Raw genomic sequence first — 27,381 nt, forward strand, 5'->3', positions numbered from 1 at the left:
AGGATCTAGAAACACTTCGCGCTCCATACACTATCTCCGTGGTTTGCTAATTTGCGACCTTGCGAAGAACTTTAGAGGGTGAGGCTACGTGCTCGATTGAACGGAAGAAATGACAGAAAGAGAAAGGTAAGTGCTTTATTTAATACCTGGCAATGGCATTGAAGCTTACATTAAATGCCCATAAAATGTTTTATTTGGTAAAGATCTTTGATGAAGCTGCAAACGATTGGATATTCCTGCTTCTTACAAACGCCAAATGCAGCTCGACGAGAACGCGGACGAGGTCCTCGGCGCAGAGGGGGCGGGTCGCGGGCGGTCGGTCGGTGCGGGTCGCGGTCGGTCGGTGCTTGCCAAACTTCAGTCGCCTAGTCAGAACTAAATTTAAATAAGCGTCGCACTAACTTTTGTTAGCATTTAATGTAGCAACCAAGATTATATCATAACCTTGTAAAGATAGGGTGTGAATGGAGTAAACAAAATCAACGTGTCTGACTGTATGCATGGTAATTGGTATGAGACTTAAATAAAACTTAATAAAAGGAAAATCATTAAAATATGAAAGGCTGTGAGTGTGACCCTGTGCTGTGTGTGAAAAAGCGAATTTATATATTTTATTCGTCGGGTATTTATTGACTATAATTTAGTCTTGTTATCGCAGTTTTTTGTTTTCATTCATCACCTTAACACACTAATCAACATCATTCATTGATTTAAAGTAATCTCACACTGGCCCCCGATTTATTAGCCCCACCCCCCCAAAAAACCAAAAAAACAAGGCTTTTTATTACTCAACTAAAAAAAAGTGGGGGAAGGGCAAGATGAAGCTGTTTATACTATAGATCTATACTATAGCTCAATTAACTGTTCAAATTGTATTTGAGTATTTTTTTTTTTTGGTGCTCATGATAATTATTCCAATGCCTTTGGATGGAAAGCCTACTACAGTACAGAGGTCTACTTATGTCATGAAAATAAGAATGAGCAAACACAATGGAAATAATCCACATCATAGGGGAGAAAAAGTGACTGAACAGTTCACTTTGAGGTGGATTTGTGGATATATTACAGCTAGCACACAATTTAGTAGAATTTATAAAAGACATCACTAATGTTTTCCAAATAGGCCTTATATTTTTTTGTAATAATATTTTTATAGGCCTACTTCATTGTTATTATTTGCATTCCTATTCATTTAGAAATGTTTAATAGTTTTATAATACCTCTCCAACGTTCACAGGAAAGCTAAAAAAAAAAAAAATTAACGTGTTTAGTAACATTTTAGTTATTTTTATAATTTTTTTTGCTGAACTTTATAAACACATGTTGTCTTTACCATACATAAATTTTCTTTCCTTTGCCCCGTTTTCATAACCTTTGATTAATGATAAAGCATGCCAGTCAGAAAGGTTAAAACCAATTTCGATATTTCAAGTATGGTAAAAAAAAGATGGAAAGGGGGTGGGAGAAAAATAAAGGGAAACGTAAAATTGATTGTTTGGACCTACATGTACAGTGTAGATTACCCCAGAGAAGTTAAATTGACATCAGTTTAAGGTCGTCTAGCTGGCCTAAGACGACCTGAAAGTAATGCCAGCCCCCAAACAAAAATAACTTGGTGCCATATCCCACATAAACTGCATCAGCGTGCGATTGGATGACAAAAAAATGTAAAAAAGTGTCAGGGTGGCTTGCCATAAACACATTTTCTCTTTATGCCGACAGTGGCGGGCGATGTGCAAAGAAGATCATGCCTACGTAGGACATGTCTGGAGGTGTCTTTCAAAGGACCATTCTTCGTATCGCCCAAATCGGCTTTGTGAAACAGTTGAGCGATATCTCGTTCTTATATTACGTAGAACGGTTCTACGAAAGACCCATCCATCAAATTGTTATTCAAAGACAGATCTTTTCCATGTGATGTGGCATGAGAGAGAGAGAGAAAAGAAATCAGCAATTTCACATGAATTAAGTTGAAATATTGATCGAATAGTAGAGAGAGTTCTGAGTCCTGTCCAACTATCTAGTTAAATAGATCTAGAGTAGGCCTAGATTGAAAATTGTGAGATTATTGATGTTGAAACTGAGAGAGCACAAATCAATGTCTTTTGTTCGTGATATATGAATGTCAGTCAATCCTGTTTTTTAATTGATACTTTTGGACCTGGAGATCTAGGTCTAGTTGCGAACCACATATCATGATGATTACGCTTTTTCCTTGTTAATCTTTTTTTACAGGACTAATTTTGATCTCCCTTGTCATGGCATTTTCACCAGCTTTCCCTGCAGTGCTACTGCGTAGCACTAGTAGAACCTTAAAGGATTGCTTACATGTAAGCAGAAGGTTCTCACGATCGCCTCATTTATCGCAGGAGGCAATGTAAGTTTGATTGGATGTTGAAGTGCTTTTAAGTGGTGTATAAACTAAAAGTTTAACCATTTTCTCCATTTTCCTTGTACTGTACAGTATGTTAATGACAAGCACGGTTTTCGCAGGGTATCTGAGTGTTTTGTGAAGGACACAAATGAAAAAAAAACAGATGGCAAAGTCAAACATGCATGTAACATATGGGGCAGCTGCTCGTACAGTCAGTGTTTCCACTCTTCCCGAAATCAAATGACGTTACAAACCAAACACTTGAAATTCTACTAACCTAATGTTAAATGGATTTTCCTCAGACTTTCACCATATTTTTTTTTAAATTTATTTTTTATCTGGCATTTTTACCACAAACTTCTCATGAGGGTGATGTTAGCCCTTTAATAACCTAAACCTAAGATCTTGAATTTGGATCAAAAGTTCTTGCGGTGTATGAAAGTTTGTTGTTTGTTGACAGGTTCTATCAATTGCAACTATGACCAAGTGAAGACCATGACGCAATTATACCCACATGTAGACCAATTTGTGTGCCTTTGCTTTTGGATGTATTGTAGAGCTGTAGTGTGAACAGGGTTCTGTATTAGTTTTATAGTGATATCTGTTAGATTTGTCACTATGCTTTATACCACCCTCTCTCCTCTGTTATTAATCAAAATTCCATCTTTTCCTCCATCACCTTTTAACGTTCTTTCAACATACCAGATTCACTCCTCCATCCATGCCTTTTGTTCATGAATGTTCACACACATTTCAAGTGTAGCCAAGTTCTTATTCCCTGATTAGTTTTTTTTTCACATCAATGTTCAGTAGCAGCTATTACAATTATATTTCCTGTATGTCATTCGCATATTCATTAATAAACTAATAATTTTATAAAATAATTTTCATAGTTTGTGTCTTTCTGAGTGGGTTAACCATTGACCTTTTACATGGGCTAACTAATCAATTATGCCTGTATACAACCAAAAAGAAATTTTATCTAAACAAATGGTAATCTCAGGAGTCCCCCATCCCATGTTAAAGGGATGCTCCAGGCTGAAGATATTTATATCTCAACAAATAGAGTAAACTTTACAGCTCTAGCAAAATGCTGAAAATTTGATCAAAATCAGATAAAAAAATAATGAAGTTATTCAAGTTTAAAGATTTGCATTATTCTGGTGAAATAGTTCCTTGCATGTCTTCATGAATGGTGGGCTGATGATGTCATATCCACACTTGTTCATTTGTATTTTATTATATGAAATTAGGTTTATTCAAAAACTTTCTACCAAGAACTAAAACAATTGGATTGACAACTGATTAAGTTTACTTTATTATTTTTTTATTGCTGCAACTTGTTTCATCATTATGGAGACACATCATTTACACATTTACGAAAAAATGAAACAATTATGATTTCATGTAATAATATATTAAAGGAAAGGGAAAGTGGGGATGTGACATCATCAGACCACATGATGAATATTCATAAAGACAGCCTAGAACTCTTTCACCGGAATAATGCTAATCTTTATTCAATAACTTTGCTATCCGATTTTGATGAAATTTCCAGGATTTTGCTGTGTGAATTTTAATCTATTTATATTCAGATATAAATATCTTAAGCCTGGAGTATCCCTTTAATGCAGCTTAAATAAAAATTTCATACACTGTATAGTCCATTATTAAAAAGCAACAGAAATCTGCACTTCTTTTTAATTGATAATCTTTTGTGATGCTTGTATTGCTTACAAGTCTTAGAAAAGGGAAAACAAACTGATATTTCTTGTGTTCATGTGATTGTAAAATGAAGTAGGTTTACATGTACCTGGTGGGCGTCTCATATTAAAGCTGTTCGTAAGTTTAGAGCGACTTTAAGAACGACTGGTGATCCTTTCTTGTGTAAATGGTATATTCATTGGCGATGATTTAGCGCATAAGAAAGGATCACCAGTCGTTCTTAAAGTCGTTCTTAACTTTATACGAACAGCTTTATGAACGGCCCCCAGGCAATTTGGTATGATTTTGCCATGTTTATCATTTGTCATGCAGTCGACATCATTTGCTGTGTTCACTTGCTGTGCACAGTACTTGTACTTTATTAGGGTGCCAGCTATTCATCATTTTCTTATTTTTTAAAATAGATTATTACACCTGCTTGTATCAATGTTAGCAGGGAATAATTTTGCTTTACAAATTTGAATAGCATTTTTGGTCTGTAAGAGAAAAGCTCTCAAGTAAGTAATGAATGTACAGTCCTATGTAAAAATATGCTATACAAAAGACAATATGCATAGCAGTCTTTCAAAAATTATGTAAAGCAAATTGCGATGCGATACCAGGAAATATATTCCCTGCATTAGTTATCCATCTGGTTTTATACAGGTGTGTTTTTACTTGATTTTTGTTGTAATTACTGTACATGTGTGTCTTTAGGGATAGTTGCTTGTTTGTTTCGAAACTGACTCCAAATGTACTGGTATAGGCCTACCATTCAAAATAAAATACATGTAAATATATAGCCTTGATCAGTTGTGAGTAGATTTTCTTGATATGATTGTACATTAATTTGCTCTTCATAATTAAAAAATTGAGATGTTGTTTTCCATTTTTTTCGTTATATTTAGGGATTTTATGAAAGAGTATTTTTTTATTAGTTATTCCTTACATGTATAATTAAGAGAAGAGAAGTATTCAAATTCATTTTTGAAAATTGTGGAGAGAGATGCATGTAATACTTACCCCCCCCAGCCCCCCAAAGTTTTTTTTTTTAAAGAAAATCATTATTCCACAATCCATCCTTGTGAGTGTCAAAGTTGTGATGTCATATATTCATCTCATTAGTGCACAATTACATGTATGTATGTAGTTGAGTTTTTCTTTCCACTTTTATTAGTGCTGTGAATATAGCCTACATGTACACCTGTTGAGTTATGTAACATGAATTGAAAATATATACTGGTATGATTGATAACCCATCTGCTGCACATGTTTTTGTACATTCACAGTTTCACTAAATTGTTAGACAGTCGAGTTAAAGGACAAGTCCACTCCAACAAAAAGATGATTTGTATAAAAATAACACTGAAAATTTCTTTATTATGTAAAATAAGAAAGTTATGACATTTTATAGTTTGGCTTAATTTCACCAAACAGTTATATCCACATCCTGGTCAGTATGCAAATGAGTTGAATGATGATGTCATGATCATCCACTCACTATTTTTATGTATTTTATTATATGAATTATTCTAATTTTTTCCTCATTGCCAAGTGAAACTATTAATTCGTCCCTGAACATGTGGAATTAGCATTTAATACTATATGGTTCAGTCAAGTTGGTCCTTATTGTCAAATCTATAAAAAATAATATTTTCTATAATTCAAACAATAAAAAACAAAAGAAATAGTGAGTGATGGACATCAACGTCTGTCTCATTTGTATGTCACCGAGTTATGCATATCACTGTTTTGTCAAAAATAAGCGAAACTTTAAAATGTCATAACTTTCTTATTTTACATCCGATTTTGATGAAATTTCAGTGTTATGCTAGTTTGATTTTTTTTTATTTATTCATACATGTATCAACATTTTTCTGGGGTGGACTTGACCTTTTATCTGACAGTGATTTATTGGAACTATTTTCAGCATTCTCAATATTGGAACACAGTGAATTCTGTGCCTGGCTTTATCGGCTGCTCTCCGCATCTGTAGAGGAGCTGAAGGAATGCATAATGTCTCGATGTGTAAATTTTTATGGCTTATTTCATGTCATATAATGATGAGAGCCAAAGTGCTATTTCCATTTCTCGGTGAAAGGTACAAGTGTCAACATATTTAGTGATACAAAATTATCATTTTATTGCTTGAAGAAAGAAAGGCAGCAAAAAAAAATGATACTCTTGTTTGCTCTATATTAAAAAGTGGGTCAGTTTTAGATAAAATATAGCCTCAGAATGGAAGCATGTTTGCTTTGTACAACAGGTCCCTGTAACATGAAGCTTTAATAGCAATTGATCCATCGTCCTGATTTTACAATTGATCATACACAATAATCAATGCGATCAATCATAGAAATCAGCGCATGATCAATAACTAAGCTTTATGTTTAACGGGGCTCTGGTATACATGTACTTGATGTGATGTTTATTGGAGTGACATGATTGATAGTGCAAAGGTCTATATCAAGGTTCATGAGTGTGTTGAAAAGTAGACCATTTTCTCTTTGGACAGCATGCCACACTCTAGAGTGCACATAATTGTGTTTACTGTATACGGGGTGGTATTTTGAACAGTAAGTGTAAGAAACGGGTTAACTTTTTAATGATTCTATGCTTGAGAAAACTTCAAAATGACGCTTTTCATTCGAAAGTGTTGATAAATTAAAATCAAATATGATATCTCTTGTTCATGATTTGCCTGATTGACTTCTGTTTGCATTTTAATTTCTCCATCAATCAAATGATTTTATAGTGGAAGGATCATGAAAGAGCACAGTATATAATGGCTTGTTGGAGATGATCTTTTGAAAATAATCATGATAAACCTAAACTCTGGCCTTTCCACCATATTATCACAAGGATTTATGTACCTGTAAGCTTTAAAGCCCGGCAAACACTACACAATCTGATACAATGTTTAAAAAAAAAAAAAATTGCGTTTTTCATAAATATGTGAAAGATCAAAGCAGTCAAATTATTTTTGTAAAGTTCAGCATGATACTAGGGGGAAAAAAAAAAAATCAGAAATCTGCTAGAGTCCAAATTTGCTTCAAGTCAAAGCTGATAATAATGTAATTATGATTTGAAATAGAATGTGAGTTTATTACTAGATTCTAGGCTCAATATAGACTGGAATTTCAGTTTCAGTGTTGTAAATATTTGGAAGTTCAATCTTAAAGATTTTATGGGTTGGAAACTTTGAATGTTCTCATAAATTCAGTTAAAAATCAAATCACATTTTATTATGTAGTATGCGCTGGGCTTAATATGGAGCATCGAAAGGTTACTAAACCACGCGTGAAGAGAAAGGAGTTTAGACTAAATTTAAACACCATGATAGTTGAGCATTTCATGGAGAGATTTGTCAGTGATTTTCTTCAACTAATTTTCTCTAGTCATTCTGAGTGAATGCAAGGATTTTCGGTTCATAGTGACTGCGTCAATCTGCAACATTGGAGGGAATGGAGATTTTTGGGGGCCTTTTCTCGTTTTCCAGGACTCGAGCATTTCGGGGGCAAAATCATCCCAAGACCCTGCATAATTTTTCCCTTGTTATCATTATCCTTTGAAACTGGAATTCCTGACAAACTAAAGGTTGATGATCGAGAGGGCTGGTATTAAATGCATTTTTATTGTCTGTTTTTTATTCCGAACAGTGATTACGGATATGTGGCGGTTGCGGAGGCCCAGGCCTTCATGGAGAGGTGTATGGTTGCCACAGGGGTTTCCACCGATCATGCATCAGCCCTAGCGGAAGTCCTGGCCTGTGCTGACCATAGAGGGCACTATAGTCATGGGATGAACCGCTTAGGTTAGTGAATAAATATACTGCAGTGTTGTCAAGTGCATTTATTCATGTTCCCCTTACGATGTACATTTTGGTAATGTTGACAAACAATTTGGACACTGATACAGGTACATTACATTTCATTCAATCTTTCTGATGTATGGAGGTAGATCAGTAGGCCATGAAGATGATCATTAGTTAGGTAGGAATGACTGAACACACGACCGGTGACCCTTATTTTGTGCTGAGTAAGATACCCCAAGTGTTCCCTTTTGAAGATAATTGTAGTGCATTTTCTTGTATAACCTAAGAACACTGATAACAATATTGACTTTTCCATTCAAATGCTTGTAAATAAAGTGAATTTTAATCTACAAAGATCAAGCATACTAATACCTGATGGGAACTAAAAGAAAATGGTCACCAATTGTTTGTGAACTTACAGTGTACATACATGTACAATAAATTATACCCCTATGGTCATAATTCAGAGCCATTTCTTTTACGCAGGAATCTCGAAAAAAATTTCATTTTCATTTCAAATCTTTACATTTCATCATAGGTAAAATCATGGGGAATAAGGGTGCTGCATAGTGTCTTTATAGAGGGATTCATGTTAAAAGATGCCTTACTAACTTTTGACAAGTTCTCTAAATTAGAGAGAATAAAGGCTTTCAGCACCATTTCCTACTCATATAATATAGGCGTGATATTACTATTATTTTTTTCTTTTTCAGAAATGTATGTTAAAGACATAAAGAGTGGTATCACAGAGAAGACTGGAGAGCCTACTATATTAAAGGTAACTACATATTAATACCCCTCCCGTCAAATTCATATTGATGCTGGTCAAGATGATCTTGTTGGGCTAAGCGGGACAAGAGTTGTTTCTAGTCTGTCCAGGGCCCCATCTTACAAACAGTTACAATTAATCCAATCAATCGTAACTCTATGGAAATCCATCAGTGTCGTAATTTTTTCTACATAAAATTTAAAAATGTCCTTTGTAAACAGGCTAACACACCAAATTGTCAAGAAAACAATGAATTTATGTAATTTATGTCATATTTAGAAAACATTTGAACATTCCTACATTTTTAGATGTTGACGTTGCTGGCTGTCCATAGTTGTGATTGATCGGAATAATCACAACTCTCTGTAAGATGGGGCCCAGGGATCCATCTTGCAAAGTGTTGCAGTTGATCCAATCAATCTTAACTCTATGGAAATCCATCAGTGTCATAATTTTTTCTACATGAAATTTTCAAAATGTCCTTTGTAAACAAAGGCGAACACACCAAATTTTCAAGTAAACAATGAATTTATGTAATTTACTTCATATTCAGCAAACATTTTGAACATTCCTGCATTTTAGATGTTGACGTTGCTGGCCGTCCATAGTTGTGATTGATTGGAATAATCACAACTCTCTGTAAGATGGGGCCCAGGGATCCATCTTGCAAAGTGTTGCAGTTGATCCAATCAATCTTAACTCTATGGAAATCCATCAGTGTCATATTTTTTTCTACAGGAAATTCGCACAATGTCCTTTGTAAACAAAGAGAAGCACAGTGAATTTTCAAGGAAACAATGAATAAATGAATATACGTCATAGTTAGAAAATATTCTGAACAAACATGCATAATAGATGTTGCCGTTGCTAGCCGTCCATAGTTGTGATTGATCAGATCAATCGCAACTCTTTGTAAGATGGGGCCCTGCTATTCACAATATAAGGAACAATATCGAAATTCAATTTGAGGTGCACAGACATGCCCTTCATACAGGAAGATTATATATTTTATTTCCTTTGACATTGTGGCCTCTATGATGAATATTCATGGACTTTCAACCAACTGGGATGGTAAATCAATTTCCTTGCATCCGTTGATTCTATCAGCAGACTGCACAATATTTCATATTTTAGTGTCGGGAGACAATGATGGTATAGTCCTCTTATAGAACTCCTAAATGGCTAGATGTGAAAGTACAAACAATGTAGAAACAAGTTACAATTTAGTTTAGTAAGGACAATTTTGAAATTGAGGAATGAAGGTTTAATTATTATTTTACAAACAAATGTATTCTTAGCCAATCAGATGCATGAATATGTATTTATGAGATCATATCATGGGCCCCCATGGACGATTCCCATCAAAATTTGCTGAAATGCACAAATGGAAAATTGATGACATCACACTTTTGTACACTGTACTCTAATTTGACATCTTTCTCGTTCATGCAGGAACTTGCAGGTACAGCTTGGGTGGATGGTAATAATCTACTAGGTCCCGTCGTGGGGAAGTTCTGCATTGATCTTGCCATAAAGAAAGCCAAGGAAGCCGGTATAGGATGGGTGGTTGCAAAAGGTAGGGGTCTTTTTTTATCACTACAGATGTTTTATATCAAATTTGGTGATATATGTACATGTAAGTGTTTGGTGTTGGTGTTTGATCAAATTATACACCAGCAATAGCACCAAATTTGAAATTTGGCTAGTACTTGGACTGAAGTAGAAATTAACTTCAGTATTTTAACAGGTGTAGATTGGAGTTTTCACCAGCCATAGCACCAATCTAGATATGATTGTAATACTTGGACTGAATTTGATTTAAGAGTTCAATGTTAACAGGTGTTTAGCACCAATCTAGATATGAGGCTAGTACATGAATGAAGTAGAAATCAAGTTCTCTGTTCAAGGGTTGGTGTTGGTTCAAAATTTTCAACAGACTTAAGTAAGACTTGAGATAAGGTTGGGACTGGGCCTGATTAATTGATTGATTGGGACTAAAGTCACTTGATATTGAGTAATCAATGATATGACCCGTTTTCTAAGCCCACATTAAATGTTGGCCATAGAATGATAAGCCCAATTTTCACCTCTAATGCCAACTCAACAGCATATCACTGCTTTTCTGATATAACCTTGTTTCTTAGACTGTTTTTAGACAATGTGAGGTTGACACCATTGACATATTTGTAAAATAGAGCTTTTTCCGGGCTACCCTTGACGTTTTAAAATTTTGAGATACAAGAATATCAGATACTGTACATGTATATTGTAATAAAGCAGAATATTGTTATCATTATTAGTGATGTTCCTAGTTAATTTTATCTTGGTCCATAATAATACTTCTACACAGGTTCCAATCATTACAGTATTGCTGGATGGTACACATTAAGAGCTATAGAGCAAGGGATGATTGGTCTTAGTACTACAAACACATCACCTCTAGTGGTACCTACACGAGCAAGAAAGGTAAGTGGGAAGGGATGATTGGTCTTAGTACTACAAACACATCACCTCTAGTGGTACCTACACGAGCAAGAAAGGTAAGTGGGATGGGATAATTCATGCATTTCATAAAAGCATGCATGGAACTTGTGCCCTTATTGTATGGTCACTCATTGGTGTCAATCCTTTGATATTGGCAACTAATGTTTCTATTTTGAATTGATTAAAAACCTATTTGAACACTGTGTTCTCGAGGGCACCGTCTTACAAAAAATTATGATTTATCATCATCATCAACTGTATGGATATCCATCAATGTCATAATTTTTGTCTCACCTGCATAGCAGAGTGAGACTACATGTATAGGCGCCGCTTTTCCGACGGCGGCGACGGCGTCAACACCAAATCTTAACCTAAGGTTAAGTTTTTGAAATGACAGCATAACTTAGAAAGTATATGGACCTAGTTCATGAAACTTGGCCATAAGGTTAATCAAGTATTACTGAACATCCTGCTTGAGTTTCATGTCACATGACCAAGGTTAAAGGTCATTTAGGGTCAATGAACTTTGGTCATGTTGGGGGTATTTGTTAAATTACCATCATATCTCTGTAAGTGTATTGGTCTATTCCATAAAACGTGGACATAAGAGTAACCAAGTATCACTGAACATCTTGTGCGAGTTTCAGGTCACATGACCAAGGTCAAAGGTCAATGGACTTTGGCCATGTTGTGGGTACCGGTATTTGTTGAATTACCATCATAACTCTGTAAGTATATTGGTCTAGTTCATAACACTTGGACATAAGAGTCATCAAGTATCACTGAACATTTAATGTGAGTTTCAGGTCACATGACCAATGTGAATGGATCTGATTCATGAAAATTGGCCGTAAGAGTAATCAAGTATCTTTGAACATCCCTTCCGAGTTTCAGGTCACATGACCAAGGTCAAAGGTTTTAAAGGTCAATGAACGTTGGTCATGTTGGGGGTATTTGTTAACCATAATTCTCCGGGGGGGGGGGGGGGGGGGGCCATTATGGCGACAATTTTCGCGATATATCTGCTGCACAAATTTTTTTTACCTCGCCGCTCACTGACTTTTTACTTTGAAGTCTCGCGCAAATTTTGAGACCAAATTTGTGACGCCCGGGTACGCGGTTACGACATTACGCAACATGTAAGTGCATGTCAGACCCAAAATTGCTCATAAACGTGATTTCATGTACAAATCCAATGCAAATTGTGTATTTAGCCAAAATTCATAAATGTATCAGTATTTCTACTTTTACTGATTAAACTTAATTAATTTTGCCTTGTTTATGATCAGAATTAAGTCTGAAACGATTTCCATCGAAAAAACAATAAAAAAACAAAGAAACACATAAGAATTAAAAAAAACAATAAAATACATAAAAAATCGGTCTTGGTACCAGAATTTTTTTCATTCACAATTGTTAGGAATGCTATAAAGAATATTTTCACCAAAAAATAGCATTCTAGGAGCTTTATTTAGTGAATCAGAGCAAAAAGTATGATTTCATGAATAAATTAGCATAATTAATTAATATAAAATAAAAATATATGAATTCAGTGAAATTTACCAATGCAACTGCGTAGATTACGTCTTTCTCTACCACCATGCAAATTTTTGTTTTGATCGCGCAATCCGCGGCTGAGATCTTAAGGGGGGCCATTATGGGCCCCCCCCCCCCTGGGAATGACAAGAATCAAAATACCCCGGGAGATTTAGGGTTAAATTACCATCATATCTCTGTAAGTGTATTGGTCTAGTCCATAAAATGTGGACATAAGAGTAACCAAGTATCACTGAACATCTTGTGCGAGTTTCAGGTCACATGACCAAGGTCAAAGGTCAATGGACTTTGGCCATTTCAGAGGTAATTATTAGATTGCTGTCATAACTTTCAAAGTTTATAGATATAGTGTATAAAATGTGGATATAGGGGTAATCAAGTATCACTGACAAGTTTTAGGTCACATGATCAAGGTCAAATGTCAATGAATGTAGTATTGTATCATTATATGAATGGTGTTTTTTGTGAATAATTATTTTATAGTAGTTTTCAAAGTCAGCACTGCTGCTACATTGAATCTCGTGATGCAGGTGAGACAGCCAGAGGCATTCCACTTGTTTTTAAGGAAATGTGCACAATGTCCTTTGTACGCAAAAAGGAGCATACATAATTTCGAAGAAAGCAACAAATATATGAGTATACTGTACATATACATGTCTAGAAAACATTTTGGACAATCATGCACTTTATATGTTGACATTGTTGGCCTTCCATATTTGTGATTGATCGGATCCATCACAACTCTTTGTAAGACAGGGCCCTGTGTTCACACTTGTAGGTGTAGTGATTTGTCCATTTCTTCCTGGCCCTTGGGATTCCTTCTTAAATATTTATATATACATGTACATGTACCTATTATTACCATCTGTATTTTTGTTACTTTGTTATCCATCACAGGCAATGTTTGGAACAAACCCTATATCGTGCGGTGCACCGGCCGAGAATGGGGATAGTTATGTACTTGATATGGCCACATCCACTGTAGCATTGGGGAAGGTAAGTTCTCCTGAATAGATGGATGTGAACTTGTGGAAATAAAATCATAATCTTAACATGATACTTCATAGGAGCATTTCATGAATAAGTTTGTCATTGATTTTCGCAGACTTATGTTATAAGCTACTGGAAATCATTGCATCTGAATGGATGGGAGCAAGTTACATGGTAAAAATCACTGACAAAACTCTTCATGAAAATCTTCTAGTTGTAGAAGGAATTGAAAAGAAGATTTGAATACACATCCAGCCCAATTATTTGAGCTATGAAACACAATTTGAAGAGTTTAATCAAGAGTTAAACATAATAATCATAATAAAATAAATAAATAATATAGGATTTGTATAGCGCACGTACATGTATCCCCCTTGCTAGGTGCTCAAGGCGCTCCTATATTACTCTGGCTAAGCTAGTCTACCGATTTCGGTGCGCACAGCTTTTTGAGGAATTACTTCCTACTGGTACCCATTTACCTCACCTGGGTTGAGTGCAGCACAAAGTGGGTAAATTTCTTGCTGAAGGAAAACATGCCATGGCTTGGAATCGAACCCACATCCTTCAGATTGAAAGACGAGAATCTTAACCACTAGATCACGACGCCCCCATAATCATGTAGCTGTTGAGAAATTTCCTTAGAATTTAGAAATAAAATATGAATCTAGCATTGTCCGACAGTTGGAAGGCTGGAATTTGTTTTATTTTCTTTGCATGTATTATTTGTCCATATTGTGCTGCACTCAACCAAGGTGAGGTAAATGGTAGGAATTTATTCCTTGAAATGCTGAGTATGTGATTGATGCTCTGAAGGGTAGTTACGCTGCATTATTTAAGAGTAAGAGACTTCTAATAAATTACATTTAAGTGTTCAACGCTATATAAGCAAGTCTGAATTACTATTATTATAATTTATCTCTCTTTTTTAAAATTAATCTTTCATTTGGATACAGATAGAATTGAATGCTGTCAAGGAGATCCCAATCCCGAACGGCTGGGGATGTGATGCTTCCGGAACGGTAAGTATACAGACAAAGGTCACAAGAGGGCATGTTAAGGTCATATAGTTTGAACAAGTTTTTTTTTCCTATTATCATTACATTAATATGCTGAGGGTTAATTCTTTAAATTTTTGGTTCCAGGTAGTTGAAGTCTGACTTCTGAATTTTGAGTGAGAAATATATTTTTGCATTGGAAATGCTCAGAGAAAATTGGGACCTGAGTTTCGATTTCTGACTGGCTTTATTACCCGCTCTCTTAATATTATTATTATCTAAGCATTGTTGGTGTCTGGCTTTTGTGATTTATATTCTGACCAGTCCACATACTATGTCATGCATTGTACCTATACATTTTGTAATCTGTATTCTCATTCTTTTTTCTATTTTCTTTTTATTAATGATCCCATGTAGTGTAAACTCGTACATTTCCGCCATCGTATACAGTACGTGCATCATTGTTGTGTTTGAAATAAATAAACCATGAATATTTATCCTTTGCAAATTCGACTCGTACAACATCAAGTTTTCTGAGGTTGACTTTTTTCTCTTTAATTTTCAGGAGTCTAATGATCCCAAAGCCGTCATATCAGGAGGAGGATTACTCCCCCTGGGTGGGTCAGAGATTGCTGGTGGATATAAGGTAAAATAGGGAAGTAAATTGCTTCTTGGTCTATGCCTACTGGGGTCTGTTTCATGAAAGTTGTGAGCACTGATAAGTTGTCTTTCTCCGACAGTTACCATAGCAACAGTCAAAGGCCAGTGCTTCTTAGCCAGTCAAAGCCAAGGATTTCACTGAAATAGTCAGCACTGACCATTTAGTCAGTGCTGACAACTTTTATGAAACACCCCCCCCCCAGGTCTTATCCCACATTGTCTAATCCTAGTAACAGTAGGATCGGGGGTAAATTGCCACTGGGTTTGCAAATGCTTATTGTACTTTCCATTTGGCCTGATGCCACATGGTATACTCCTAGTTACATCAGGATATACATGTAGGTAAATGTGGGTGGGGGGTCATTACCTGTTTGGTTACTTTTCCATATGGTCTAATTGTAGTTACAATGGGGTATAAGGTGAAATAGGGAAGTAAATTGCCACTAGGTGTACATCAGTCCTGCCGGGAGGGGGGGTCATTTCACAAAGAGTCAAGTATGGCTTAGAATCACACTTATTAACTCTCCAGTTGCATGCTGTAGAAAAGGCATCACCAATTTGGTCAAATCATGCAAGTTTCTATATACATATCTAATTATAGGTTAATTTATTTTATGTATTTTTTTTCCAAGCAAATATACTTTATTGGTTTGATGCCAGCATATTTACAATACATAACATAGGATACCTTCTGTGTAGGCAGAAAGGTACAAGGTATACAAATCATGCAAGAGATAACAAATGTGGAAATACAAGAGAAATACGTAATTCAATGAAAGAACAAAACAAAAGGGGAATACATGCACTTGAATAGAGACTATAAGAAAATATTTATCTCAAAAGGTATATTTTAAGACTAGCTATTTATATAACGCACAGTCAATCAGAGACCACATAGTGTCTTTCAGTTCGCCCCCCCTCTTTAATATGTTTGACTGTGCACTGATTCTGTTTGTTTGTTTCTCAGGGCTATGGTCTCGCCATGATGGTGGAGGTTCTTAGTGGCATCTTAGGAGGAGGGGCCTTTGGACCCAACATTAGGAAATGGAAAACAAGCAACCAAGTAGCAAATCTGGTAAGTATAGTTAGTGATTGCATTACCGACCAGCCTTGTATTACCAAACACGTGGATCATTCGCCTAGATCTTTGCATTATCTTTTCATTGGGAATTTGTATAGAAAGATGATGAAAAATGGTCAAAATACAGACCAGCCTTGTACTACCAAACACGTGCATCATTCGCCTAGAACTTTGCATCATCTGTTCATTGGGAATTTGAATAGAAAGATGATGAAAAGTGGTCAAAAACACAATTTTAAAGTCTTTACTTTCTTAAAGTAATAAAGTATGGTAAAAATATCAGATCGATGATTTAATGAATTTCATGTGACCAAAGCGTCATTTGCGAGTAGCAGTGCGACGGAAGCTGATATCGTGAAAAAGAAATTTAATCATGACAAAAATCTATATTTCTTGTAGGTATTTGTGTATTTATGGTGGAAGATTGATGAATTTCAAGAAAATATTGTGATTGATATGATTAATTATATTGAAAGTGTTAGGTAATATGATCCACTACTGTACACATAAATTTGAAGTGATCTTGCCTTGTAATCAGAAGGCCATGTGTTTGACTCCCACTGAGGCATTGGCTGTTATGATTGGAAAATCATAGTCATACTAAAGTGAAAGGACTTTAGATAATTTCTGTGAAACTTTTTTGTGTGAGACATCACAAGATGTTGACTCGGGTAACCACACATTCCAATGAGATGAAGTACTTTCTCTATCCATGCTAAAATGAAAGTTAATTGTACAAATGAAAGCAGTTCCAATAAAGTAGTCAAACTATACACACGTCTCTCAAGACTCCTATATGTTATATAGGAATACTACAGAATAGAATACTACATTAGTGTTCTCCGGCAAGGCTTTGATTCACACAGGTCCACTCTCCACTCGGGTGATGCATCCTACCCAGTAGGATGTAAACGTCACTATCGTTTGCATAGCATTGAGCATCATGAACTGCTCATCACTGGAATACTCCTGGGGGGTGTTTCACAAAGAATTAAGTGTGACTAAGGGGGTGTTGCAAGAAAATATTTGCAATCAATCGCAAATATTCTGTTGCAATTTTACAATTGATTGATCACTTTTAACTATAGCACATCAGATTACACTTCTTGTTTCATGGAGCAGATTAGCAATCAATCGCTAATTTACAATCCATTGCACGGCAAATGCTTGATTTCGGGAATGAAAATAGACTTGCAATTGATAGAAAGTTTTTTGCAACACCTTATTAGTCACACTTAACTCTTTGTGAAACACCCCCTGATTTTGTTACCACTCTAAAACCTAATTCATGTTGACTTTTTTTATTTATGTTTCAGGGCCAGATATTTGTAGCGATCAACCCTGAGGCTTTTGCGCCTGGTTTTGAAGGGAGAATGAGCTCACTCATGGACATGTGTCGGAGTGCTGAACCAGTAAGTTATCAAGCTTTCTTTCCTTTTCAGAAAAATACAGAATCTTGGTTTTGTTGTGTTGGTGCAAGAACGCCCTATAAAAACTATTTCGCGCTTCGCATCAGTGCAGAAACGGCCTTAAGTCCTGCTCCCAGTGGCTAATGGACACAAAACATATGCATAAGGGACGAACGGACTTACAATTTCGGGGATGGCTCAATCTGTTTTCATCCACTCCAGAAATGGACAAAATTGGCGAAAATCATAGTGAATGATACCCGGTGGATAGAGCATATGAAACACGTATGCAATGAGAACACAACAGCAGTGGGAACGGGCCTTTACGCAATGCACATAAGCGTGCTGCTAGGGTTTTTTTTTGCATGCATGCCATGAATAAAAGTGTGGTGTTAAGGGCGTTCTTGCACCGACATGACGGTTTCATGAAACAGGAATGCCTCTATTGAGGCTAAAAATCTGAATTCGGACTTCTTCACCATATTTTTAGCCTTACAAAATACTTTATTATGTAGTTAAGGGGTCATTCTAGATGTGGTACCAGACTTTAGAAGCAGACCAATACTGTAAAAGTGGAAATTTTCACGATATGGAAATTTTCGCAGATATCGCGGCAAGATCGGCGAAATTAAAAACACACAAATTTATGAGCATCTATTTTAATGCAAGTTTTGAAGTGCGGTTCATTTTGGCAAAGAGACTGCATAATTTGACGTATAGAGGGTGACATTTAAGCAAGCAAGCTTGAGCTCAAAAATCATATGCATCGCGAGAATTTATTCCAATGTGATAATTTTTTTTTTACAGTCGCAGATCGGTATTAAATTATGATTTTGCTTAAAATATAAGTTGCCTTTGCTGTTTGATTGGTGAGTGTTTTATAAATCTGTTTAGTTTTTAAGAAGACGTCTTGTCGATCGCCCAGGTTTGTTGATTGATCCATGCCCTTTGAATAGCCGTAATCCCCCCGGTCCTTACCCGGTGATCGGCCATCCATACCAGGCCAGCAGCGCCTCTGTTTTGCCTTCGCTGATGTCTGCCTCGCAAAGAAAATGTTACGCTAAATGCCACAAAAGCTCATGGTTAACAATGCTGAATTACGCCGCTTCAGAGCTAGAAATATGATCAGAAAATACAATTTCGTTGCTGAAATGTTAACAGATGGGGGGAAAGGAAGTAACTTTGTGACTATGGAGTGTACAGCACGAATTCAAGAAACAGCGAATGTGTTTTGAAGCCGCCAAGCACGAAAAATTAATCCCGCAAAAATAACAGCGTTTACAGTAGTTTGTATACCAAGTGAAAGTTAACCTCTGTGTAGTGTGTTTTGATGTGCTGCCCAAACAGCAGCTGAAGACGGACATGAGCATTTTCATAATTTTCTGTGATGTTTATTTCTAATTGAATTTGTAGGCAGAGGGAGAGACAGAGGTTCTCGTAGCTGGTGACCCGGAAAGGAAGAACATTGCCAAAGTTGAAAAAGATGGTGGTCTGAGATATCACAACAACCTATTGAGGAATATGGTAAGTTGAATAGATGGATGGATGAATGGATGGATGGTTGAATGAAAATATCATACACACTCATATCACAGTCCTTTGGAAGTGCATAGGGACATTGTGATATGATACACTGAGATATCACAATGTACTATTGAAGAATATGGTATGCTGAATAGATGGGCGGATGGATGGATGGGTGGATGGGTTGGTAGATGGATGGATGGGTGGATGGGTTGGTAGATGGATGGATGGATGGATTGGTAGATGGATGGATGGGTGGGTGGGCGGATGGATGGATGGGTGGGTGGGCGGATGGATGGATGGGTGGATTGATGGGTTGGTAGATGGATGGATGGGTGGGTGGGTGGATGGATGGATAGGTGGATTGGATGGATGGATGGATGGATGGGTGGATGGGTTGGTAGATGGATGGATGGGTGGGTGGGTGGATGGATGGATAGGTGGATTGGATGGATGGATGGATGGATGGGTGGATGGGTTGGTAGATGGATGGGTGGATTGGATGGTTGGGTTGGTAGATGGATGGATCGGTGGATGGATGGATGGTTGGATGGATGGATGGATGGATGGGTGGATGGGTTGGTAGATGGATGGGTGGATTGGATGGTTGGGTTGGTAGATGGATGGATCGGTGGATGGATGGATGGTTGGATGGATGGATGGTTGGATGGGTGGATGGGTTGGTAGATGGATGGATTGGATGGATGGATGGATGGATGGATGGATGGATGGATGGATGGATGGATGGATGGATGGTTGGATGGATGGATGGATGGATGGATGGATGGTTGGATGGGTGGATGGGTTGGTAGATGGATGGATTGGATGGATGGATGGATGGATGGATGGGTGGGTGGATGGATGGATGGATGGATGAATGAATGGATGGATTGATAGAAAGAGTCATAGATAGATAGTTTTTAGTGTTCACTCATATGTATTTCAATTATATTAAATCAAGTTATTTATATGAATTCAATTCAAACATTCATATAACCTTTCTTAATACATACAATTTCAGCTATTTAACTTTTGTGCAATATACCCTTATTTCCAGGATACCTTAGCAACAGGTCTCGGAGTAGAGCCCATCAAGAGAAACTAAATTGCTGACCATCTCATCTGTCCATACACTTGTACTACACAGTCTACATGCACAACAGTAACAGATCTAGAGGAGAATACAAGATACTATGTCTGTGATTATCAGTAAAGTGGCCTTTTATTCATTTGAATGTTACCATTTGCCATTATACCATGAATTGAAATTCATCAGTGCTTTTCTCATACAGCCTTTATCTTAATAGAAAAACCAATTATACCCATATGTGTTCAAGACCTTTGGAAGTGCATAGGGACATTATGTCGTAATTTGATATGCACTTTTATACTGTGTCTTATTATTAAGTGAGAGCACAAATAACCATAATATGTTAATTTAAGAAATTAATAAAAAATGAATTTAACTTATCAAGGATGCACATATGGATATATTTTCTCAGAGTACAGTTGGATATTTGTTTTGTAGGGTTGTTGTGGTAATCAAAGTCATAATTGGGTTTTAGATTATATCATACATGTATATAGTTTTAAGGGGACTTCGTGGTAAGTACTATCCAGGGCCCCGATCTGTTGGTTTTTTAATGGAAATGTTGTGGTGTAGTGGTTCCCACTCTCGCCTCTCCAACAGAGGGTCGTGGGTTCAAACCCTACTCCTGGTGTTAATTTCCTTCAGCAAGAAATTCATCCACATTTTGCTGCACTTGACCCAGGTGAGATGAATGGGCATCTTGCAAGATTTATTCCTTGAACGCTTTAGCACCTACATGAATGGAAGCCCAGTTCAAGCCTGGGTAATGACATAATACATGTATCCAATGCAATAGCATCACACGGTCAGTTGATATTGTATGAGTGATGGAGATAGTTTGGGGAAAAGAAATATGTAGTGTTTTTAAACTGAAGAAGTTTCCTTTGAAGAGATGTACAATTTTCAAGTGACAAATGAATTTAGAATGTGAAACAAAACTTGAGAAGTATTATGCAGGACCTTGTATTTGATTCAAGATTTTATTGCATTAATATGTGCAAGTGATTACCAGAATTGTGTAGCCTTTATTTCTTTGTGGAGTCGAAGTGCTCTTAAACATTGCACAAATAAACCATCTATGTTTTTACTGTGGGACAAAATACATGTAGCTTGTTGAATGTGATATGATTGGTAGTTTAAGGAAATGCAGTGTGTACATGACCAGAATCATACTCTTCTTTAACAGAAGTTAATGACTTTTTACCATGTTGTCTACCAGAGGCTTCTGCTGGTGCTGCGAAATTTGTGTAAGCTTCCTAACATAGATACAGATTATTTGGACTGTGTAGCCTTGATTTCCCTATGAAAGGCAGCTTTCATGCCTCAGGCAACATAGTTTTTTGTTTCCGAAGGCATTATCTTTTGGGGTTGTTCATCGCAATTTCATTCTCTTGATAGTGAATAAAGAACAGTTTGACGGATCTATTTCAAGCTTGGGACAAGTATGCGTGTAGGAATGGCAATGATATGATTAGGTGTATAGGGTTTGATTGGTTGCGTCAAACTAGATACAGTACATGAATGTATATTGTGGTGATGGTTATCTGGGTTTATTATTATGATTAGTTATCTTTTTTTTTTTGGGGGGGGATGTAGGGTGGGGGCATCAAGAGATCAATGTTCAAGGTCACAGAGGTCATTTGTATTGAATTTCCCCATTCTTGCAATAACTGGCAAACAGTCTGATGGACCATCTACTACATGCACATGTGCATGTATCATTGCCATGCATGCATACATTTATGTGAGGGGTTATGATCCTGATTAGATCTGGGGGTCATAAGGTCAAACGTCATAGTGGTCATATCTCTTTCTCATGATTACAGAAGATGTGTTATACATATATAATTTTAGCCTTGCCATGGTAGAAGCATGAATTTTCAACTGCATGAAGTTGAGAGTCCATCTTAGGTTTTCTCGCACAAATGAACATTGTGTGTATGAGTTTCTACCAGAATATCAATGTTATATTTTCCTCGTGTTTCAGATGTCCATCTTTTATCCATTTTATTCTTGTGTGTGTGTATTTGAACAACTCAGAGCTACGCTATTATCATGTATGATGTTTGTTTTGTAGAAGATTTTATACAAAGATTCTGTATGGGCCTTCACAAATCTATGTTATTATGGCCTTCTTTATATGTTTTTAAATCAAAAGTTTGATATGTATTCATTGTACCCGGCGTCACATTCTGATCGTTATTCCATGGAAAAGACAGAGTATCTTAATCTCAGGCCGTTGTAGAGAGCCCTGTTTCAGGGAACTTGTTATCAATCTCAACTTTAAGAACTTACAATTGAAATCTTCTTAACTGAAACCATGCCATTTTTTTAGTCTGCAAGCAACTTACTTTGAAATTCTGTACTGTTTTTTTTTATGTGACTATTGGGAGCATTGCTAGTAACTTGTGATTAATTGCAAATCTATTATTGGTCCTCAAATGAATCGTATGATTTGTAAGGCATGATAGATACCGGTAGTAGGTAGAGTACGGGTTTTTGATTCCGGTGAATTTGGTTCGATTCGCATTAAGGTGTGCTCTTGCCCCTTATGGTAAGGCATTTATTCATTACCAGGTCCCTCTGAGAGGACCTTAAGCCATCAGCGCTCTGGCTGATTGCTTAGAAGCATTTATGCTCTCATAGCAATCAGGTAAAAAATACCACCATCCTCCAAAATTATTTTCAAGCTACCACTTTAAAGCTCTTATCAACTGAGTGGAATATTTGTCATAGAATTCCTTTGCTTGTATGATTTATAGAAATGATCCTAGTCGTTTGAACTTCCATTATATAGGTCTGGTTTGAATAAATTCAAGCCAGATCAAACACAATATGAGGAGAACCAGTAGAATGTTTAACGTTTGCTTGTGGACTCGCTTTTCAGCTCGTTAATGTTGGGGGGGGGGGGATCGGCGCCGAGAGTTGTAAATGCTCTGTTTGTATTATTTTTTTGAGACGGAAAGGAATTCTGTGCAAATTAGCGACGGCTATTATCCTGGCACCAACTCAAACGAACCTAATCTTCCAGGATAAGCCTTTTTTTCTGGTAAAGTTACAAGTCACTAGCTCTGTTACACAAAGGATCGCAATCAGGCTGTAAATGGCATTGGCCAGTCAGAATCATGGTTGCATGCATATTTAATTCAAAACTCTGTCAGGAGCCAATCATTAATCTTTTTTTTAATATTTGCATTCATCACTAAACATTTGTGTTACAGGCGTCCAAAATGATTAGAATTATAGGCCCGAATTCACAAAGGTCGACTAAAGTTATACCGGGGTTAAATTTAGTCGGGGGTTAACTAATACCGGGGTATAAAGTTAGTCCACCGCGCTATTCACAAATGGTGGACTAACTAATCCATGGACTAACTTTAGCACCCGGTGCTAAATTTAACCCACGGCTGAGTTATACCCCGGTGATAACTTTAGTCCATGGATTAAATCATGGACTGAAGCTAGCATACTATTATAACACTGCACTGAGCATGCTCAGTGTAATAAAGCAGTACTGAGCATGCTCAGTGCCGTATTTGAGAGTTTCGTCTGCTAGGGCCATATGAAATGTCGCCATTGCATCACATGAGTTAGGAAGCAGAACTCAACCCCAAAATCATATATGTGATTTTTGCCTCCGACGAAGATTCTGCTAGGATCGAAAGCTTAGGCCCCTATCGACTTTCTAGAATTACAGTTTAACAGATTTAATTCATGGATGTATCAAAATATAGTTTATTTTTGTGATCGATAGCAGGTTTTATGAAACGGCCTCGATCATGAAAATAAAAGAGATATAAAGTAATACTATAACGCAACTAAACTTATTTCATTATTTCAAAATGTTATGTACCATTTATCACTACTGCCTCAGGTTTGAAAATCATGCTGAAAGCTATTAATATGTACATTCAAAAGCCTGTAAATGCATGTATGAAAAGTCATATTCAATATCATGTATATGCATCTCAGGTTCTGAGTAGTGATGGTTTCTTCTCTCTTTGTGAATGGTTTGTCAAAAAGGAAAAAAAACAGACTGCAATAGCATGGGCCTTCTATTATTATTACTGAAGTACATGAATTTTGGTTTGCTGATTGTTATAATTTTGCAATTGCTTGCTAATATTGTAAAAAAAATGATGAATTCAAGTAATTTGGCATTACAGAGGTATACTCTTGTAGACAATTTTGGATTATACGTGTATGGGTCTTGTAGTCTTTGCAATGCAGCTATTGGTAATGCGACCTTCATCTTGAAATGGCAACTATTCATGTAATCATTGCATGATATTTATTCAGAGAGGGGGTTGAAAGTTCAACTTAGGAATAAGAGGGAGGAGAGACCTGCTTGTCACAGTTCTGTGTATGCGCCCTTCTAGGCGACCCAGATTGGCTGGGACCTCCAAAAATGCGCCTTTGAATGTCTTTGACAGATATATGGCGCTATACAAATGCTGTGCATCATCATCATCATATAAGATCAACCCCCGTCCCCCTCCCCGGGCGAAAATTGCAGTTTTGCCAAGGGCGTAGGCTGGTTTGTGCATGGGGATAAGTCCCCCCGTAATCAAGTGATTTTCTAAGATATAGTGGGCAATTCCATAAAATGTTCGTCCGACCTCATGTATGTGGGACCTTCATGAAATTTTCTGTCTCTGATTTCTGGTTCTTTTGAGTCTGTAAAGCTCTCAAATGATCATAACTTGGTCAGTTTATGAAGTGAAGTAAAACTTGAGAAAAATGGGGGCCGGATATACAAAAAAGGTAGATTATTTTATGGAATAGCCCTAGTATGTACTGTATAGTGTAATATATTTAATGTGCATACAAAAGGAATGAAATAAGAAACCTATTTTAATCATGTATGAATAATTCAATCATAGTATGAAAATAGGCCTAGCCTGTTGGTTATGTAGTAATTTATAAAAGTTTTAACATTGCAATGAAATATCAATATATTTTAATAGATTTAGGAACATAGTAAAAAATATGATATTGATTATCTTTTAACACACATGTAATACTGAAATCTTTGATACTACACCCTTTGTTCTTTTAAAATTGAAGTTGAAATATGTATTTATGATGGTAAAGTTTTTCATACGATTAATGTCACATGAATTTTTTATTGAAGAGTCATGATGCACGATTTTGGCCTATTACTATATTTGCCTCTTCATTTTTCCATGCATATATTTCATCCCCTTCAGGATGTTATTTGCATATTCAATGCTGACAATTTTTGCAGATATCTATTAAAGCATATATATGATATTTTGAATATGAACATTTTAATATTTGGATAAACCAATTATTAATAGAACACAATATTATGCATCTATGTTTATTTGTATGTATTACTTCTCATAATAGAGTGGCGGATACTGGAGTTTGAAATGAGGGGCACAAATAGCAATTTTGAACATCTAGGGGGTGCAGATTGTAATTTTTTCCTTGATTTTATACCTACATCATCATCCAATGGAAAGGGGTGCGTGTAGCTATTAGATATTAAAAAAGTTTGGTTTAAAATATTTAATAGATTCTAAAGATTGTTGGTGTGTAGGTAGATGACACCAAAATACAGGCTAAGTTCGAATTCGGAGTCCGCAGGTCAAAGGTCACAGCTCATTAAATATGCAAGTTGGTTTCCGCATGATAACTTATGAAATATTCAACAGATTTTAAAAAAATTGTGTGTGTGTAGGTACATGACACCAAAATACAGGCTAAGTTTGAATTCGGAGTCTGCAGGTCAAAGCTCATTATATATATGCTAGTTGGTTCAATAATTTTGAATGAATTTCTGATCGCATTAAGCGGGGGCATCTGTGTCCTTTGCACATGTCAAATTTCTAGTTTTGTTTTTATATGACAAGTTTACAATGGAATGGCATCTTTTTGCTTGTTTAATATCTGTAATTGCCCAATCCATAGATATCTGATTCTACATTTGCTGTTGTTTTTGCCATTGTATTTCTTTACTTTTTTATTTTCATTTTTTTAAATCCAGTTTGTTTTATAATATATTTTTAGTTTGGCCCTCCCCTGTCTTCTCTGGGTTCAATCCTCTCAGCTCCTCCCTCTTGCTGTTTGTCATAAATTCTTATCTTTGTCTTCTTTTAAAAATTATGTATATTGACTTTAATCAAAAGGGGCCTTTTAAATTTTTTATTGTTTTATATTTAAAGAAAATGGTTTAAGTGCAAGAAATTATTGTTTTTAAATCTATATTATACAATCTTCTTTATGATTTTATAGTAACTTTAGATATATTGGTGTAAATGTTCAGTTTGTAAACCAATAAAAGGATTATGCCTGAACTATTAACAATCAACTCGATATTAAACTGTGTTCTTCATGTTATTCTCATAAAGCAAAATGTTGCATAGAAAATAGTGTGTGGTTGTGAGCGGGGGTGCCCTGAGCCTAATTACAGCCGAAAGGCAAAATATATTCGTTCGACCCAATCCTTTCGAATTTTGTTCAATTTGATATTGCTGATTGACAAAAGTTTATGAATATGATTGAAAATCTAACACTGATTCTAGAAATTGTAACTACTGAACTTCGTTTGCCCAAATTGGGAAGATAATGTCAATGACTTTGGAACTATTTTTTGACTGGCGGAAGAATTAGGGCTATTTTACTGTTTCAGTTTATTTTTAAAATAGCTGGCTACGAGACCCTATTTTAGTCAGATATGGAATGTCAGATATATATCCTGTCAATTGGTAGTAAACATTCAACCCTCGAATTTCCTCCTTATTTTTCATGATTTTTTTAAAGTGCCACTTTAACACACGAGTCTATGGGAAATGAATTAGGCCTGTGATACCCTTGGGAGAATGATTGTATGGAAGGCTATGGTGAACAATAAACGCAATCAACGAGACATAAAAATGATGCGTGTCACTTTTGATACATATG

At 36.2% G+C, this 27,381-nt stretch overlaps 1 protein-coding gene across 2 annotated transcripts; it reads left to right on the forward strand.

Moving 5' to 3' along the window:
- LOC129268593 (uncharacterized oxidoreductase YjmC-like) lies at positions 1-26,788 on the forward strand. 2 transcript variants are annotated; one of them, XM_064104921.1, is made up of 14 exons: positions 45-126; positions 2,236-2,377; positions 7,738-7,892; positions 8,606-8,670; positions 10,114-10,237; positions 11,012-11,127; positions 13,600-13,698; positions 14,646-14,711; positions 15,253-15,333; positions 16,315-16,422; positions 17,745-17,840; positions 19,251-19,361; positions 20,419-23,697; positions 24,149-26,788. In XM_064104921.1, exons 2-13 carry the CDS (start codon positions 2,259-2,261, stop codon positions 20,464-20,466), a joined length of 1,188 nt encoding a protein of 395 aa, XP_063960991.1. In that variant the 5' UTR covers positions 45-126; positions 2,236-2,258; the 3' UTR covers positions 20,467-23,697; positions 24,149-26,788. The 2 variants fall into 2 exon arrangements, with proteins under 2 accessions (XP_063960993.1, XP_063960991.1); XM_064104923.1 differs by lacking the exon at positions 2,236-2,377 and having other exon boundaries at positions 1-126.
- The last annotated feature ends 593 nt before the right edge of the window (positions 26,789-27,381 follow it).

Source organism: Lytechinus pictus, chromosome 9 (assembly GCF_037042905.1).
Source record: "Lytechinus pictus isolate F3 Inbred chromosome 9, Lp3.0, whole genome shotgun sequence".
Taxonomy (NCBI): Eukaryota; Metazoa; Echinodermata; class Echinoidea; order Temnopleuroida; family Toxopneustidae; genus Lytechinus; species Lytechinus pictus.